At 36.8% G+C, this 17,097-nt stretch overlaps 1 protein-coding gene across 1 annotated transcript in view; it reads right to left on the reverse strand.

Annotated features, from left to right (window-relative positions):
* Positions 1–3,728: 3,728 nt before the first annotated feature.
* tbc1d2b (TBC1 domain family, member 2B) overlaps positions 3,729–17,097 on the reverse strand; it is a 34,207-nt gene continuing 20,838 nt past the window's right edge. Inside the window, exons 7-13 of the mRNA XM_062991795.1 lie at positions 16,964–17,074; positions 16,529–16,725; positions 13,935–14,429; positions 12,841–12,958; positions 10,060–10,245; positions 6,541–6,662; positions 3,729–5,757 (exon numbers count right to left, since the gene is read on the reverse strand). Coding sequence (XP_062847865.1) covers positions 5,562–5,757; positions 6,541–6,662; positions 10,060–10,245; positions 12,841–12,958; positions 13,935–14,429; positions 16,529–16,725; positions 16,964–17,074 — 1,425 coding nt within the window. The 3' untranslated portion in view covers positions 3,729–5,561. The remainder of the gene's footprint in view (positions 5,758–6,540; positions 6,663–10,059; positions 10,246–12,840; positions 12,959–13,934; positions 14,430–16,528; positions 16,726–16,963; positions 17,075–17,097) is intronic.

Consider the following 17,097-nt stretch of genomic DNA (forward strand, 5'->3'; position numbering starts at 1 on the left):
GTGAACACATAATATGCATAAAATGCTTGTGCACATACATAGAAATCATAAAAAGTGCCCACTGAGGTCACATTAATTTGACGGTCACAGATGTCGGTGCAACATGCTACGTAATAACTGTACACAACTGTACAGTCAATCAAACTGATAAAGCAGACAAAGGACTTGGGTTTATGTTGTTTAAAGTGTGTTTCGAATTTTGTTTTCAGGTGATGGAAAGCACACATCCACTTACATAATTGTTGGGCTTTTAAACCAGTGTAAACATAGGTTCATTTCTATAAGGTTCACTAGTTTGCAGGAACTGGCACCAGAACTTCGGTGGAAAAGAAATATTTCTGGCCCCTGTTGAATATGCACCAATACTACCCATTTAGAATCATATTAATTCTTTCATTTTTTAATTTTTAGGAAAAGCTTTATCCTGGTCAGGGCTCCAGTGAAAACAGAGATAGTGAAAACTATCATTGACAAATATGTACACTGGAAATATAATTTCATTTTTATGTTTTACCACTGATTTATCCTGGTCAAGGTTGCAGTGAATCCGGTTTACCTGGAATCACTGGGCATAATGCATTAACACACCCTGGACAGGATGCCAATCCATCCCTGGGCCTCAGCCATCCACCCAGACACAGCCAATCATGTACATTTTATCAATACACAAAACAGCTGGAACCAACCTGACCACGCCAACTGAACCTGACTAGTTCGTTATGTAACATCACAAAGTGTGAACTTTTGGGGCGAAACTTGATTCAAACTTATCACATCAAACATATGTCAACACATTAAAGTACTGATAAGCTAATAAGTGTTTACTTTTCAGGCAGGTTCCACAGAAAAGATGTCAGGCAGTTCAGTACAGAGAGCAGTACCGCAGCAGTACAGCAATACAGAAGTCTTTACTCACTGAACGGGGCGGCATCAATAGCGTACAGTCAAAATGTTACAAACTTTAAAAAACACTTTTAAAAGTAAACTGTGAGTTAAAAAGTTTCTTACCCGTATTGTTTAATTGAAAACGCTTCCTAACAGCAGTGTAGCAGAAGCAGAAGTAAAGTTTGGTCCTTATTGGACATTTGAGCGACTCCTCACCGCTTCGCTTCTCTCCACTGACAGACTCGTACTGCGGGCAAGTGTGCGAGAGATGTGTATGATTAGAAGCCGCGCTATGCGCATGCGCAGCTTACCCAGGCGTACTTAGTAAGTAGAAACACAAATAATACAACAATGAAACAAGCAGCACTGATTTGCATTTTTATATCCCAAGTAATTGATTTAAGGTATTGTTTTTGTTTCAAATGTTTTATTTTGTATACAATATTTTAACCGAATTATCAACTTTTAACACCCAGATAATGTCAAGTAGTTCAACCACACATAAATAAAACACATATTAAATTAATTTACCACTACTAAAAACATTACTCTTAGTAGTGGCTACATTGCAGTACATTTTAAATTTGTGTTTACTTTTCATTTTAATGTTTTATGGAATCTTTTACAGCATTTATTGAACAAAGACTGCTTGAGCAAACAAGTGATTGTTAAGATGTTGTTATATGTTTATTTAAAAACAGCTCTTATGAAGACAAACTATGAAACAGGGAAAAAATTATAGTGGATGGTATTAAAACAATTTCTATCCTGACATTTGGGATTGAATCCAAATAATCTATGGAAACTGAAGCACTCAATTTAGGAATAATATTAGCTAGCTGTTTATAGAGTAGTTTATAGCTGTTTATAAAGTTTATGCCTTTATAATGTGCTCTAAAGTTATTACCATGGGCTCATTGATAGGTTATCAAAATAAAAGAGTTCATCCTTATTTTACATCGATTCATGATTCCCTCACTTGTTACCAATTCACCTGCTTATTGTGAAATGTTAAAAATTCTGTAATGCTTGTAACGCTTTTTAAAACTTATTTTTCCTCTTTCCCAACTTTCCTTGAGTGTGTTACAGGCATTACATTCTAAAAGTGTTTTTATTTACTTTTTTTTCTTTTGTCAGTTAAATAAAGATTCAAAAGAATGAACAAATCACAGAATATTTTACTTCATTTTACACACCGGCCAAAATTGGTTTATAAATAGTCTCTTCTAAATTATCATGAACAATGACCTAATCTAAAGCAAGCAAGGCCTGCACTTCCTTTGTGTCCTTTTGTGATTCCTGGTTTAAAGCCCCATCACCAAGTTGCCACTGTTGGGCCCTTGAAAAAGCCTTTAAAGCTTAATTGCTTACACTTTATTTGGTTGCAAATGTATTTCTTTAGATAAAAGCTTCTGAAAATACTGTAAATCAAATGCAAATAAATTTTTGCCTTACTGTAAATAAAATGACAATTTAAGCTGTTTTGTTGTTGTTAGCCATGTAATTGTATAAAAAGGAACCTTGCCACATATGAATGACCTTACAGAGCATAAATATTTTGGAAAATACATTTAAAGGCAAACGTAAAAGACATGACTCCAAATTAAACTGGTAGTCTAAAATGAAAGCCCATATTTATTCCATGTTCGAGTTAAAGCATTAAATACGTTCTATACAATTTCTGTCATATTTTGAATTTGAACCCTTTTTAACCACATTTTAAAAAGGTTTACTGTATCTGCATGGTTGAATTGTGACACTACCATCCACGTTTGTGTTCAGAGAATAGGCTTTCCCTCTTCGTACTTCTTTGCTGATAAACTCCATACATAAGCCAGTTCAACATACACTATATTGCCAAATATCTCGTCTGCCTTCACACGCATATAAACTTGAGTGACATCCTATTCTTAATCCATAGGGTTTAATATGATGTCGGCCCAACCTTTGCAGCTATAACAGCCGAGCCCAACTCCTGAAAAACAACCCCACACCATAATCCCCCCTCCACCAAACTTTACACTTGGAACAATGCAGTCAGACAAGTACCTGGCAACCGCCAAACCAAGACTCGTCCATCGGATTGCCAGACGGAAAAGTGTGATTCGTCACTCCAGAGAACACGTCTCCACTGCTCTAGAGTCCAGTGGCAGCATGCTTTACACCACTGCATCTGACGCTTTGCATTGCGCATAGTGCACCTCAGCATCCGCTGACCCCGCTCTGTCATTTTATGTGGCCTACCACTTCGTGGTTGAGTTGCTGTCGTTCCCAATCGCTTCCACTTTGTTATAATACCACTGACAGTTGACTGTGTTTAATATTTAATAGTGAGGAAATTTCACGACTGGCATCCTATCACGGTACCACGCTGTAATTCACTGAGCTCCTGAGAGCAACCCATTCTTTTACTGTTTGTAGAAGCAGTCTGCATGCCTAGGTGCTTGGTCTGGCCATGGAAGTGATTGGAACGCCTGAATTCATTGATTTGGATGGGTGAATACTTTTGGCAATATACTGTAGTGTAATTCACTTGTCTCAGTACCTTATGTTTTAAAGCTACCAAAGGACATAGTGCCACCTGCTGGAAAAATGTAAATAGCGTGCAATGCAACGTGCGCTTAAAAAAGAGGGAAAAAGCATGTTACAGAAGAGAAGAACAGTTAGTTTTTAAAACACAAAGCTAATCTCCACATTCGCCAATACGGATACACAATCAACAAAAGCAGGAAGGAACTTGAGGTGAACCTCAAGTATTGTTAGCTGAAACATTATCTATATTCAGTTTCCTGTTTTTCATCCAGGTCAGTACAAATCACAGAGGGAAAATCTTCCTTTAAGTGTGAATCTCAACTCACTTAACACACATTCAGTTGTACACACACTACTCTGAAGCAGGGATCTTCTGTATGCTTAGGCAATTTATTTAACAATCAGTGAAACAACAGAAAACGATTACATCAGAAAGCATCTTTAAATGTTTTAAATATATATGCTTTACATGTATGTATATAATAAACCTGTAAGCTGTTGGGCAACAACAATAAGAATCACATGCCAGCTTATTTAATAAACAATAGTGGAAGGAAATGGACTAAGTAATGCTTAAATTTAGATGTTTTTTAAACAAAGTGTACAAGTAAATAATACTTGTAGGCCAAATATAATAGAAATATGTGAGAGTCATAGAGAAGGGTAAGGCCAATGTCCAAAGTTTTTACTGAAGAAACTTAAAGTTTTAACAGTTTTAAGTCAGAATAAAATCCTACAAAATGTCATGAAGACACATTGAGAGACCAGCTCTCAAAGTTCACAGCATTGTATCATTACTCAATGAAATTTCCGGCATATTTTTAAGACAATTTTGGGTACAAATACACATGGAATGTGTAATATACAATACACTGAAAGCCATCTAATCAGTTTTTATCTAATCAGTTAAAAATAAAACAAATAATAATGACAAATTATTAAACACTGCTGCATGTAAAAGTAATACATGTTATATTGTGTATGCAGGTATAAACAGTAATGTCCAAAGTCAAATCAACTAAAAAAACAAAAAGTGTATATTTAAATGAAGGTAAAAATGTAAAAAACAAAACAAAAAAAACAATACATGGACATTTCATGTCCCTCATCAATAAGGCCTCAAAAATTCAATACCATTTGTAATCTAAATTAAGCCACAAAACATGTGACGTGAAATAAAAAAGCTAACCAAAGCTTAGTATAATAATGAATAAAACTGATATGATACTGCTCCCTGCTAAAGAAAATTTTTGAAAGTCTTTATTATCTGTAATGTACCAAAATGCAACTTTGCTGTCAGAACAATACACGTGTAAACATTAACTGAAAATGATGCACTAAAATAAAATGTATATTATCAAAACTGTCCTGAAATAAAGCCACACACAGCTGTCAATATAATACACAGGCAGAGAACTGGATATACTGTATACTGTAAAATCCTGACTCATAAGAATTCAAACTAATCAAAATTCAGCATGAAACATTTGCATTGTTTAGGCACTGTATTTAATTCATGGCTGGAAACAAGATCTTTCAGTGGGTTTCTGAAGAAGTTCATACACTGGACAAAAAATACTGCTTGGTTTTGGTTTTCTGATCTACAATTTGTACTATAATTGTATGTCTCTAATTTAAAGTGATTTAAGTGCTTCAGAAGGAAATGTATTTGAAGTTGAGCAAAACCTATAACATTGTATATAAAAAAAGCAAAATGTATTTCAAATGAGATAGTGCACAGCAGTAATATGAATATAGTTTATATAAAGAGGTAAACAAGTGACAGGAAAAATAATTTGATTAATATACAAAAGTGTGGAATGTGTATGATAGTGATAACACAACAGTTATAAAAATGATGTACCAGAGCTGCATTCCCAGCATTCTACTGTATGAAAAAGCAGCTTCATTTTGAATGATTGCTTAAAGGGACCCTAATGGAGTTCATACCAATTTATAAGAGAAGTCTCAGTGCTATTATGTTGCACATTTTCATTGTTTTATCAAGCACATTAAACACAGGTGTCTACATCAGTCTACACCAAGGGTGCCAATAATTGTGTAGCTGACTGTAAACTGGTGGGAGCAATTAAAGAGGCACAGATCCCTGTTTCAAACAGCTCTAATCACCGATCGACACTGACTTAGTTGTCCTCCTCATCTTCACTGATGAGTGAGCGTCCATCCTGGGAGTTGTCTCTCTCGCGTAAAAACGTTTGCCGTATAGCCTCCAGCTCGGTAAGCTCCAGTCGAACCTTTTCCAGGTGAAAGGTACGACGGTTTTGAATTTGCTTCAGCGGAAATGGGTTCATGTCCACAAAAGCCATGTTCATGAGCTTTCTGCAACAGAATTATGTCAAATAATTCAATTAGCCATGGGTTTATAGCATTTATATTGGTAGCAAAATAATTGCCCTGAATTTTAAACACAGACTGTTTTTCATGCACAGATTAATCAGGGAACTGCAAGAAATGTAATTTGAACAAAATTATTACATAACTGGGGTTACACACACACTCATGTATTCTCATAATGGAAAACCTCTGATAGTTTGGTCACCTGTGGTAAAACATATTTAACTTAGGTCAGAGTATTACTAGCATACCTATGTTAGTGGATTTTATATTCATTATTTATTTTTGTTCAAATGGGTGCTTGGGTGGCACAGTGGCAAATTACACTATCCCACTACCACTGGGATGCAAGTTTTAAATCCCCAATGTTGCTATCAGATGGGAATGTTATAGATTGGGTGTGTTAATGTTTTGCACCCAGTGATTTAGGAAAAGTTGCAACCCTGACCAGGATAAAAACATAAAAATTAATTGAAAACAATGACTGATTTCATACGCCTGTAAGCAATCTTAAGTCGTTTTCCTTTGCCTATACGATGTGTTTAATAAAGAAAAGGTTATGATGCCATCCTGCTTTTAGATGTCCTTGTTTTGACTCAGGAAGCATTTCAAATCCTATACATGTGTGTGAAAGTGTGTGTCTGCATTAAAAACAATCCATTGATGACGTTTCTTGGAGTATATGTGTAAGTGAAGAAGCCACAATACTAGCTCACACAATACTAATACTCATAAGTAAGTTCTAAAGAACAATAACAAAAAAGTTACCTTGCATCAAGGATTGTCTGTGTAAAATATCGAAGATACTTAAAAATAGACATGGTGTCCTGCAACTTCAAAAACTCCTCCTCTTTGCATTTGAAGAGTGCAAGAGCATATCGAAATATGATCTGTTGAAACAAAAAAAGGTACTTAAAAAAAACACAAGCAACTACTTCCTTCATTTCTAACATATCATCTATGCACAATCAAATATTTTGCAGTGGTAGCTTAGTGGTTAGGGTACTAGACTATTAATTGGAAGTTCCCCACCACCACACAGGTTGCCACTGTTGGGCCCCTAAGCAAGGCCCTTAATCCACAATTACTTGCACTGTTTTCAGATTACAATTTCAAGCTGCTTCAAACAACATTTTAACATTTTGCAGAGGCTTTTAATGTTGTAATTTACACCGATCAGTCATAACATTATAACCACCTCCTTGTTTCTACACTCACTCCATTTTATCAGCTCCATTTACCATATAGAAGCACTTTGTAGTTCTACAATTACTGACTGTAGTCCATCTATTTTTCTACATACCTTTTTCAGCCTGCTTTAGCCTGTTTTTAATGGTCAGAACCCCCACAGAGCAGGTATTATTTAGGTGGTGGATCATTCTCAGCACTGCAGTGACAATGACATGGTGGTGGTGTGTTAGTGTGTGTTGTGCTGGTATGAGTGGATCAGACACAGCAGCGCTGCTGGAGTTTTTAAATACCTTGTCCACTCACTGTCCACTCTATTAGACACTCCTACCTAGTTGGTCCACCTTGTAGATGTAAAGTCAGAGACGATCGCTCATCTATTGCTGCTGTTTGAGTTGGTCATCTTCTAGATCTTCATCTGTGGTCACAGGACGCTGCCCACAGGGCGCTGTTAGCTGGATATTTTGGTTGGTGGACTATTCTCAGTCCAGCAGTAACAGTGAGGTGTTTAAAAACTCCATCTTATCCACTCATACCAGCACAACATACACTAACACACCACCACCATGTCATTGTCACTGCAGTGCTGAGAATGACCCACCACCAAAATAATATCTGCTCTGTAGTGGTCCTGGGAGAGTCCTGAGCATTGAAGAACAGCATGAAAGGGGGCTAACAATGCATGCAGAGAAACAGATGGACTACAGTCAGTAATTGCAGAACTACAAAGTGCTTCTATATGGTAAGTGGAGCTGATAAAATATACAGTGAGTGTAGAAACAAGGAGGTGGTTTTAATGTTATTGCTGATTGGTGTATATCCGGCAGCTCAATGGTTAAGATACTGGTCTACTAATCAAAAGGTTGCTGGTTCCAGCGCCACATCTGCCAGATTGCTGCTGTTGGGCCCTTGAGCAAGTTCCTTCATCTTCAATTGCTTGCATTGTACAAGTCACGGTCCTAAGTTGCTTTGGATAAAAGCGTCTGCTAAACTGTTTAAATGTCAAAGTTCTAGGAACAGATGCTTTAGAAAGCTTTAGTGCCTGATAGTCTGTTGCTTAGTCTATACAATGCTTTGCTTTGACACCCTTTTGGTACATTTTAGTTTCACACATCACATTTCAATAGATAAGGTTATAAATATATAACAAACGTCATTTAATGGTTAAAATACGTATTTTCTATCTGTGTTCATTTTCTCAGATTTCTCCCCGCTGAAATTAGCTGTTTAACTGACTTGCCTGTTACAAAAACAACAGTCTGCAACATTTAAGACAACAGCAGACAGAGATCACTGCTTATAAGCAGTCTTAGATCAGTCATTGAGACCTAAAGCTCAAGCACAGTTGGGTTATGCAACAAATGGGTTATGTACGGCTCAAAAGAAACAAAATGAAGGTTTTGGAGTGGCCGAGTCAGTGTCCTGATTTTAATCCCATTGAAATGTAATGGCAAGACCTTTAAGGGGCAGTTCATGTTTGAAACCCTTTTAATGTAGGTGAATTAAAACAATTCTGCCAAAACTAATGGACGTTGTTATTACTAGATGTTACTCTCAAGGGTGGCAAAACTGGTTATTAGTTTTGAAGGGGGTGCAATAACTTTTTCACATGGGTAATATACAGTAGGTTTTAAATGAATCTTTGTCTTCAATAAATGGAATTATCATCTAAAAGCTGTTTACACATCATCATTATATTTCAATTAATTTCGGATCTGCAACATTTAAATATGAAAAATTGGCAAAAATAGAAGAAATTGGGTGATGGGCATATAGTTTTTACCTGCCTTGTTGGCACATAGAGGGCAGATAAATAAGTAGATTATAACTAATATCGCATTATTAAAGCATTTTAGGTGAGTGTCAGAGCAGACCAAACAGTCAAACTACAACCACTTCCTACCCTTTCCCAGACACAGCCACTCATGCATTTGTAGATGCTTGGCCAGTTGACGGCACCTTTAACATTCAAACCTGGATTTTATTCGAGCTGTCAGTTGTTTTGTTTCATATCCATAGTGTAATGAATTCTATATTCCATAATGTTTTCTATCTCGCTTCTCCAGATCACCACGTTTATAAATTTGGATTTGCTTGTGCTTTATCTGCATGATTTTGCCCATATTCACTATGTTTGTGAAACCCTAATATCAAAATATCGATAAGCCCTAGAATGTCTAGTAGAGTAGTTTTCATTTCTTCTGCATTTTACATGTTTTTTTTCTCCACCCACTCGCAATTTAGTTCCAGGCCCAAGTCTATTTGCCACACAAGATAAGGAATATAAACATGAGAAAGACAAGCTTGAAAGCTGTTGTTGAACTCATTTCAGGAACTGATCCCCAGTCCACCTGAAAACTCTGGTCCATGGTTCACTTCAAGTGATCTGGTTGTGCACGTCACATTACTTCCTATTTCATGTTTTACATGAACAAAAAACAGAAAACTGCAGTCTACAAATAAACAAACAAAATACCCGCTTGATAAACAGAATGAAAATGGCATTCAGTTACAAGTGACTGCAAAGTACAGATTCATATCTGTATCCAAGTAAGCAAAAATACAGAAACTGCTTAATCGTTTAAAAACGTCAGTAAACATTTGATTTTACCAGCACCTATCAGTAACATGTGTCAGCAAACATTTATTCCCAGGGTAGGAAACACCCTGGACAAGTACCAAGTCCATCATAGAGCGCACACACAGGGCAATTTCTAGTAGTTACAGTTGGTCTGACTGCATGTATTTGGACTATGGTGCACCCATAGATAACCAACGGAAACATTGGGAGAACATGCAAACTTTAAACTGAAAGGACCCTGGCCTCCAGGGGTCTAACCCTATACCATTCATTTATTTATTAATTTCTTCATTCTTGACTGTTTGACCACCACTTTATTCTATTTAGGGTGGAGGTGGGTTTGATTAATTGGGCAAAATAGTAGAAAACACCATAGACAGGTTGCCAGTCCATCACATGGTGCGCACACACACACAAACACACACATTCATACCTAGGGCAATTTTTTGTACCTTCAATAAACCTGACTGCAACCCCATTTTCATCCTAAACTAAAACACACAGATGTTTATTCCTACCTTGGGGCCCTCGTAAAGAAAAGCATCCCATATCTTGAAGAGGATATCACTGACCACACTGTCCACAAACACCACCAAGAACCAGTTAAAAGTGATGAGGGAGAAATCCACTTTATACTGTTCAAAATGTGAATGAATCCTGGGCAGCTTCTCATTCATCAGATCCTTAAACACACGCTGGTCCACCTGCAAATAAAAAAAAAAAAACTTCCTGTCAGCTTCAGATTCACTGTATATAAAATATTTTAAGATATTAGTTGTGCATTACTTATTCATTGATATTTCACTTCATACTGACTAGGGCTGTGGAATGTTCAAAAAGGGCCAGTGATAGCTCAGTGGTTAAGGTACTGGACTAGTAAACAGAAGGTTGCCGGTTCAAGCCCCGACACCACCAAGTTGCCACTGTTGGGTCCCTGAGCAAGGCCCTTAACCCTCAATTGCTCATCGTGTTCCACTCATTGTGTAAGTAACTTTGGATAAAAGCGTCTGCTAAATGCTGAAAATGTAAATGTAAAATGTAAAAAAGCAACCCATCTATTGCAGGACATTTAATATGTATCCCCTCACTAATTTACTCACATACTGAATCCCACACAAACTTAATTAATTACTCTCAATCCATTACACTGGATTGATCACTAACTCGCACATTAAAAACTAAAAACATTTAATTGTATGTAAAAAAAGAAAAATTCTGCTTTTTCAAATATTTTGTTACAGAAATTGTCATACTTTTGTCATAAGTTTTTGACTTGTAGACAGGCAGGTTTTCACTCCCATGCTGCAAGTTTGAGAACCCTGCTGTAGTGGCTCTGTATGTTTTATTATTTTGTATTTTTATGGCTTCCCTGCACTATTTATTTTTCTTCCTCCGTTAAACCCGTTATATATGTTCTGCTAGATCTCAAATGCTAAATTTGTGCTCTTAAAACAAGACCTTTTTAATTCCATGTAATTTATTTATACTTAAATATAAACTGTTATTTTATTTAGCCCATTTCCCAGCACCAATTCCTTTGCCCACCACTAGAGGGGCCTCTTCTACCGTTTAGATACCAACGAAGCGATCAGCCTTTGTGAGGCTTATTTTTCCTGTAGCATGGTCGGGCAATGTTAGGCTGCTATTTTTGCTTAGTCTGTAAGGCGGGTAAATAATCTGCCAAAGTTGGTTTTAAATTGATTAATAACCAAAAAAAACCTACATAAAAACACAATTTATGCTTTAAATTAGTTTAGGTTTTTTGTTTTGTGTGAAGCACACGCACCTGTAGACCGTGTAAAAGAGGAGCTAAGGATAAAACAAACCAAAGGCTAACAGAAATGCAATGAATTCTGTCAGTAATTAGCAATAAAGAACTAGCAATTATGTATTCATAATTGACTACAGTGATCAGGGCTCTCAAGTTTTCGAGTTTGCTTGGAGTGAGGGGGGGGGGACACACCGACAGAACAACCTCTTCACGTTACACTAAATTCTGTAATATTACATAAATAGTTTTAGCTATGCCTTTCTAAACAAAAAAAAAAAAACAAAAAAAAAAAATTAAATAAAGAAAAACAAACGGGCCCCTTGAACAGTGGTGGTTATTCTGTCCCTCTGTGTGTGTTTGTGTTTATGAGTAATGATGTGTGTTGTGTTTGTGGCAGATTTTGATGCCTTGATGACCGATATTGGGGGCTCCCATTTAAAGCACTGTGGTTCAATATCAGCCATTTTCACGGTCATGATGGATGACAGAGTTCCATCCAGAGCCAACGTGTTCCTGGTTTTGGTTTTATTAAGCCCCACCATAGAAAAAAACTCTCTGCATCTGCATTTGAATGTGGCAGAACTAATACCAGTTTGGCAATCGTAGACAGCCTCGGAAATCTGCTCATACCAGTCACCTTTGAAAAAAATGAACCAAGGAAGCCTAATTACACTCTACTACATATTTTTATTTTATATTTTGCAGTTATTAAGTTGCTCATGTCAGTGGGTGTGTACTGAGTATAGGTCTTATACAAAGAGTAGGAAAACTATAGTGACTATATTATTTTAATAGTATAGTAATTCTATAGTAATTCATTTTGCCTTTTAAAATTGATCCTGTATAATTCACCCTGCTGTTTAATTCACACCGATTTACTACTGTTTTTACTGTAGGTTAACATTTAGCTTAAGTTTTAGCATGGAAGAAATCAATTACCTCTTTTATTTTTTCTGGTGTATATTAGGGTGTGTTTTTTTACTAGTTAAGAGGTTTGTAAATTTTTAAACAAAAATTTAATGTTTTAACATAATTCTATGTATAATGTACTATTTGAGCTGATGTTCCCTGACCATGAGCGTGTTGGACATTCCATTCCAAAACCACTGTCAACAATATAGAATTGGTTCCTACTTAAAGCTTTCACAGCTTTAACAAGAACTTGGACTGTGTCCATTAGAGTGTTTGAGTTGAGTGTTTGCACATTTTATCAAAAGACCATTTATGAAATCAAGTACTTTATAAGCAAGTCTGTGGCCTTCCACAGCCACCATTGGGGTGGTGTAATCAGCAGAGGAACTGGAATAGGGAATTGGATGTAGGTTGGGAGAAAAGAGGGAGAAAATGCAGACAGAAAGCCTTTATGGACCTGCCTTTGAGCCCAGCAAATGAATCATAGCTAACTAAAAGGCACATGCTACAAGGAGTCAGTTCATCTGACTAATGAAAGTCAGTCCAAAAAGCAGATCTGGAATATTCCCAGTGATAAAAACAGGAAAACAGTGGGGGTGCGTGCTTTTAATAGTACCTGTGAGCCAAGTAGTGTCTTAGTGTAATAGTCTCGTGGCATAAAAACCTCCACAATGGTGATAAGACACCAGAAAGCCTCTTCTTCCTCCAAATACAGAAGAGCTATGGCTGCTAGCCTGGAAAAACAGAAAATGAAAACAATGAAAAGAAACAATGAAAAACTGTTCAATTCTTTATCAATTCTGAACCAAAAAAAGCAAGATTAATGTAATATCCCAGTCTTCAACCAGCACAAATGTCACCGTTTGTTTTGGATTGATTTGGAATTTAGTTTACTTTAATATTAATTTTAGTTTTCGTAACAATTGTGTTACACTTCCCTCAACTCTGTGCAGACGCCATCAATCAGCCAGCAGCGGTCGTAATTATGTTATGAGGTCCCTATCCGGCTTTTCCCTCCCTGTATGAACAACAAGCCAATCGTTGTTCATATAGCCGCCCAGCCCAGCCGGATGGCAGAGCTGAGTTTCAAACAGATGAGTTTAAAATGTCAGCTCTGGTGTGCTAGCGTGTTTTACCGCTTCGCCACCTGAGCAACATCAGTGTTTTGTTTCTTTTAAAAGACTGTCTATTTTAATACAATTTATTTTTGCTTTTACCTATGGCACTTATTTACTTATTTACAGTCTCAAAGGAAAAGTGTACACTGGCAAGTCTAGAAGAAGGTATCAGTGATTTTGATAAATGTTTGAAAATCATGGTCTCTATGGCTGCACAAGGTGAACTGTACCTGCCTGCCAATCATGTCTGCAAAGTCAGAGTAGGGCTCAATGATACATTATACAGACATTATATGCCCGAAAACGAAATGAAAAAGAAATTTTATGCCTTCAGCATCGCAGGAACAGTTTAGAGCAACCCTTTCCTGTTTTAGCATTACTGTGCCCCTGGATAATAAAGGATTTTGGCTATACTGTCTCTTGTTTACAGTATATGTAGTATTAAATACAATGGTTACCCTGCCAATCTCTTTTTTTATTTTGCTCAGTTTTATCAGCAATAAATTCCAAATATATGAAAGGTTCCATATAAATAAACAATCTTTTTAACTAATGTTAACAATTACCTATAGATGTTCCCCACTAAGCATACCTGTTGAGTCCCTGGCAGTAACCAATGTCTGGGTTTCTCCAGGAGAAAGCCAGCAGCACATTCCTTAGTTTCTGGATACCTTCAGCAGAAGGTGAAGAATAGTGCTTGTTATTGGGCAGTGTTCGCAACAAGTCCAGCTCTATCTGCTTAGAGGCTGGGTTCGGTTTGTCCCTCGCGGTGCACAGCAGGTTCTCATAATAGTCCGCTGGCTGGCTCTCGCGGAGCTTTTTAACGTGGAAGTTGACGCACCAGCTCCAAACTTTGGAACGATGAACATGAGGAACGCCGCTGCGGATTAAAACTTTCAGCTCGAGACAGCGCACCATCTCTCTGTTCATGGTGCCAGCCAGGTAGTTTTCCCACTTCACCCCAACTGAAACCTCCTGGTCGGTCAGCGAAAGAGACCTAAGCTCCAGAGCCCTGACTTTGGCAACCAGCTTCTCCTCTTCATCCTCCTCCTCTGGAACCGTTTTGAAGCCGTACACATCATACTCACTGAGAACAAGAAGGAATATTAAATATTCAAATGTTAGTTTATTACAGTAGATTACACTCAGGCATGTTTTATAAAAAGGGTTGTCCATACCTGGTCAAATTCCACATGTTGATTTTCAAAATAAAAATAAGTCATCTTCTACAGAAAACTTTGCACATTTTAATGCCCTGTCAATGTTTATTGGCTAAATGTATCATGGTGGTTAAACATAAAACGAGCAAAGGTTATGGCACTTTTTGTAATATGGTATAGGCTAGGGCACTGTATTTGCCGGGAGAAAAAATTATTAGAACCCTTTGTATTTTTTGCATTACATGAAATTATTAAATTATTAAAATATCATAATTAACAGAATATTATATTTAAAACTAACTTTTTCTTTACTTGTTTGACATCCAGAGAAATATGTATGGCCTCCTCTTCTATTTACATGACATAGTTCAGTCCGCCCTCAAACCAGGCATGAACGGTACTTACTACCATTGACCTGCTAGTAAGAAGTGTCTTATCATACAGAAAAATCTGGTTACCAAAAACATGAAGAAAGGAAACTGAGTCTGAAGAAAAAAAGCTACAGTATGTCACCCAATTTTTTACAAACAAAAGTTGGAGTAGTCTGTGAGTGGTGGAAATAAACCTGGTACTGTAGGTCACAATGACACAAGCTAACGTTACTGTTGCTTCTTTAACATTTTATTTCATTTCGTAACAGTAAATTTTAAGTGTTTAAATGTCGGCTAGAAGAGGAGAGAATTGTAGTCAATGCAGGCAAAGCTTTAGCAAAATGATTACACTGAATCAATTGGCCCTACAAAACCTGCTACCAGGCCCAGCAGATGCAGCTTCAGGCTCAGCACCTTTATCTACCCATTGCCATATCAATGAACCAGCCCTACTCCCAACTGAATATAATGCATGTCAGTTAGCATAATTGCAGGGGATCTGTGGGAATTTCTTTTTTTATTACCATAAAAAAGAAAAAAAATGATTCTTTACAATAGTAAGAATTTAAACCATGTTAAAAAGGGGGTTGGTCTACAATGATTTATCTGGTAACCCAGGATGCCAATGCTGGTTAACCCAAATACCAGCAGCCAAACTATGCTGGTCATTTTCTATTCTTTTCAACTATACAGTATAAGCGTTTAACAAACTGTTGTTTTTTGTAATAAAGATACAAACAGATGCTTTTATCCAAAGCGACTTACAATCGTGACTTAATACAATTCAAGCAATTAAGGCTAAGGGCCTTGCTCAGGGGCTCAACAGTGGCAACACGGCGTTGGTGGGGCTTTAACCCACAACCTTCTGAATACTATTCCAGTATCTAAAACCGCTGAGCTACCACTTTTTATACTTAACACTGGCATCATATTTTAAATTAGTTAGTGTCTATTTTTTTTACATTTTTAGATTAGCATACAAAGCTGTTTTTACTCTTTATGGAACATTTGGTGACAATCACTATTTAACAAGAGTGTTGCAATAAATAATAAGTATACATGGCAGAATGTTTCATTTTCAGTGCAAGTAATTTAAAGTAAAAAATAAAATAGTAACAGGAATGCATCTTGACGTTATTATATTATGGAATATGTGCCAAGTGAAGAAAATCCTGGCTCTGTAGAATCTACATAAGGTATATGATATAGATCATGTAAACTTGTCAGAACCAAGACCGTCAAGTAATAATCTTTTTTCAGGAAGGAGTGTAGAAGTGAAAGGAGAGATTGCTACTCTTTTTTTTTTAGATTTTTTAAATAGTAATTCAATATTGATGTCTTCTATTTGGTTGTTTAGGCTTTAATAGTACTACAGTAAAAATATTATGATGCTAAACATTTTAGCAACCAGAGCATACAACACTTTTCACTTAATAGAAGATTCTCTTAGGCATAGTCAGATTTCCGAGCATTACTCTGTGCTTTAGGGCATTTTTAGTCAAATAAAAGTTATTTGAACACCCCAGTACTAGATACAAATAATTTGCTGGACAAAGAAATGATTTCTTAAGTGGGATGTTCGAAGATGATTTTAACATGCTGCTGAAAACGGAGCATGTGTGAACACAAAAACAGCATATTTAGAGTAGCTCTACCTGACAGGGTGAGGTTTGAATATAGTGTGCTCCTGCTGGTCAGACATCTCTACTTGCAGCGCATCCTCCAGCAGTCTGGATATGACTTCTCCACTCGGGCCCTGCTCATAGGAGGAGCAAACTGGAGTCTTTACCTCCTGCAGGAGCACCAAGTACTTACTCTCCACCTGGCACAGCTTAGCCTCCAAAGCACTGTACTGCACAGAGACAGACAAAAACAAGCTGAGGAAAGGAAACGAAGAAACAGAAGGAGTGTCTACAACAAAAAAAGCATGTTTACAGTAAAAAATACAGACAGCTGCACTGAAAAAGGGAAGTGATACATTGGTGGATCAAAAAATAAAGTATACCGAGACTAAAATATAACTATTTTACTACTTCCTTTATTGAAAAAAAAAACGTACACAGCCAAAATGAAGAAGTACACACACTTACTTTTGCCTCCAGGGTTTTCTCTCTAACTTCAGCTTTTCTTCGTAATACTGTCAGTTCAAGGATTTCTTTATTCAGAAAATTATTTTGGGATTTGTAGCCCTGAAGGCTGTCCTAAAACAACAAAAGACAAAGTG

This window comes from Trichomycterus rosablanca, chromosome 1, assembly GCF_030014385.1.
Source record: "Trichomycterus rosablanca isolate fTriRos1 chromosome 1, fTriRos1.hap1, whole genome shotgun sequence".
In the NCBI taxonomy this organism is placed as follows: Eukaryota; Metazoa; Chordata; class Actinopteri; order Siluriformes; family Trichomycteridae; genus Trichomycterus; species Trichomycterus rosablanca.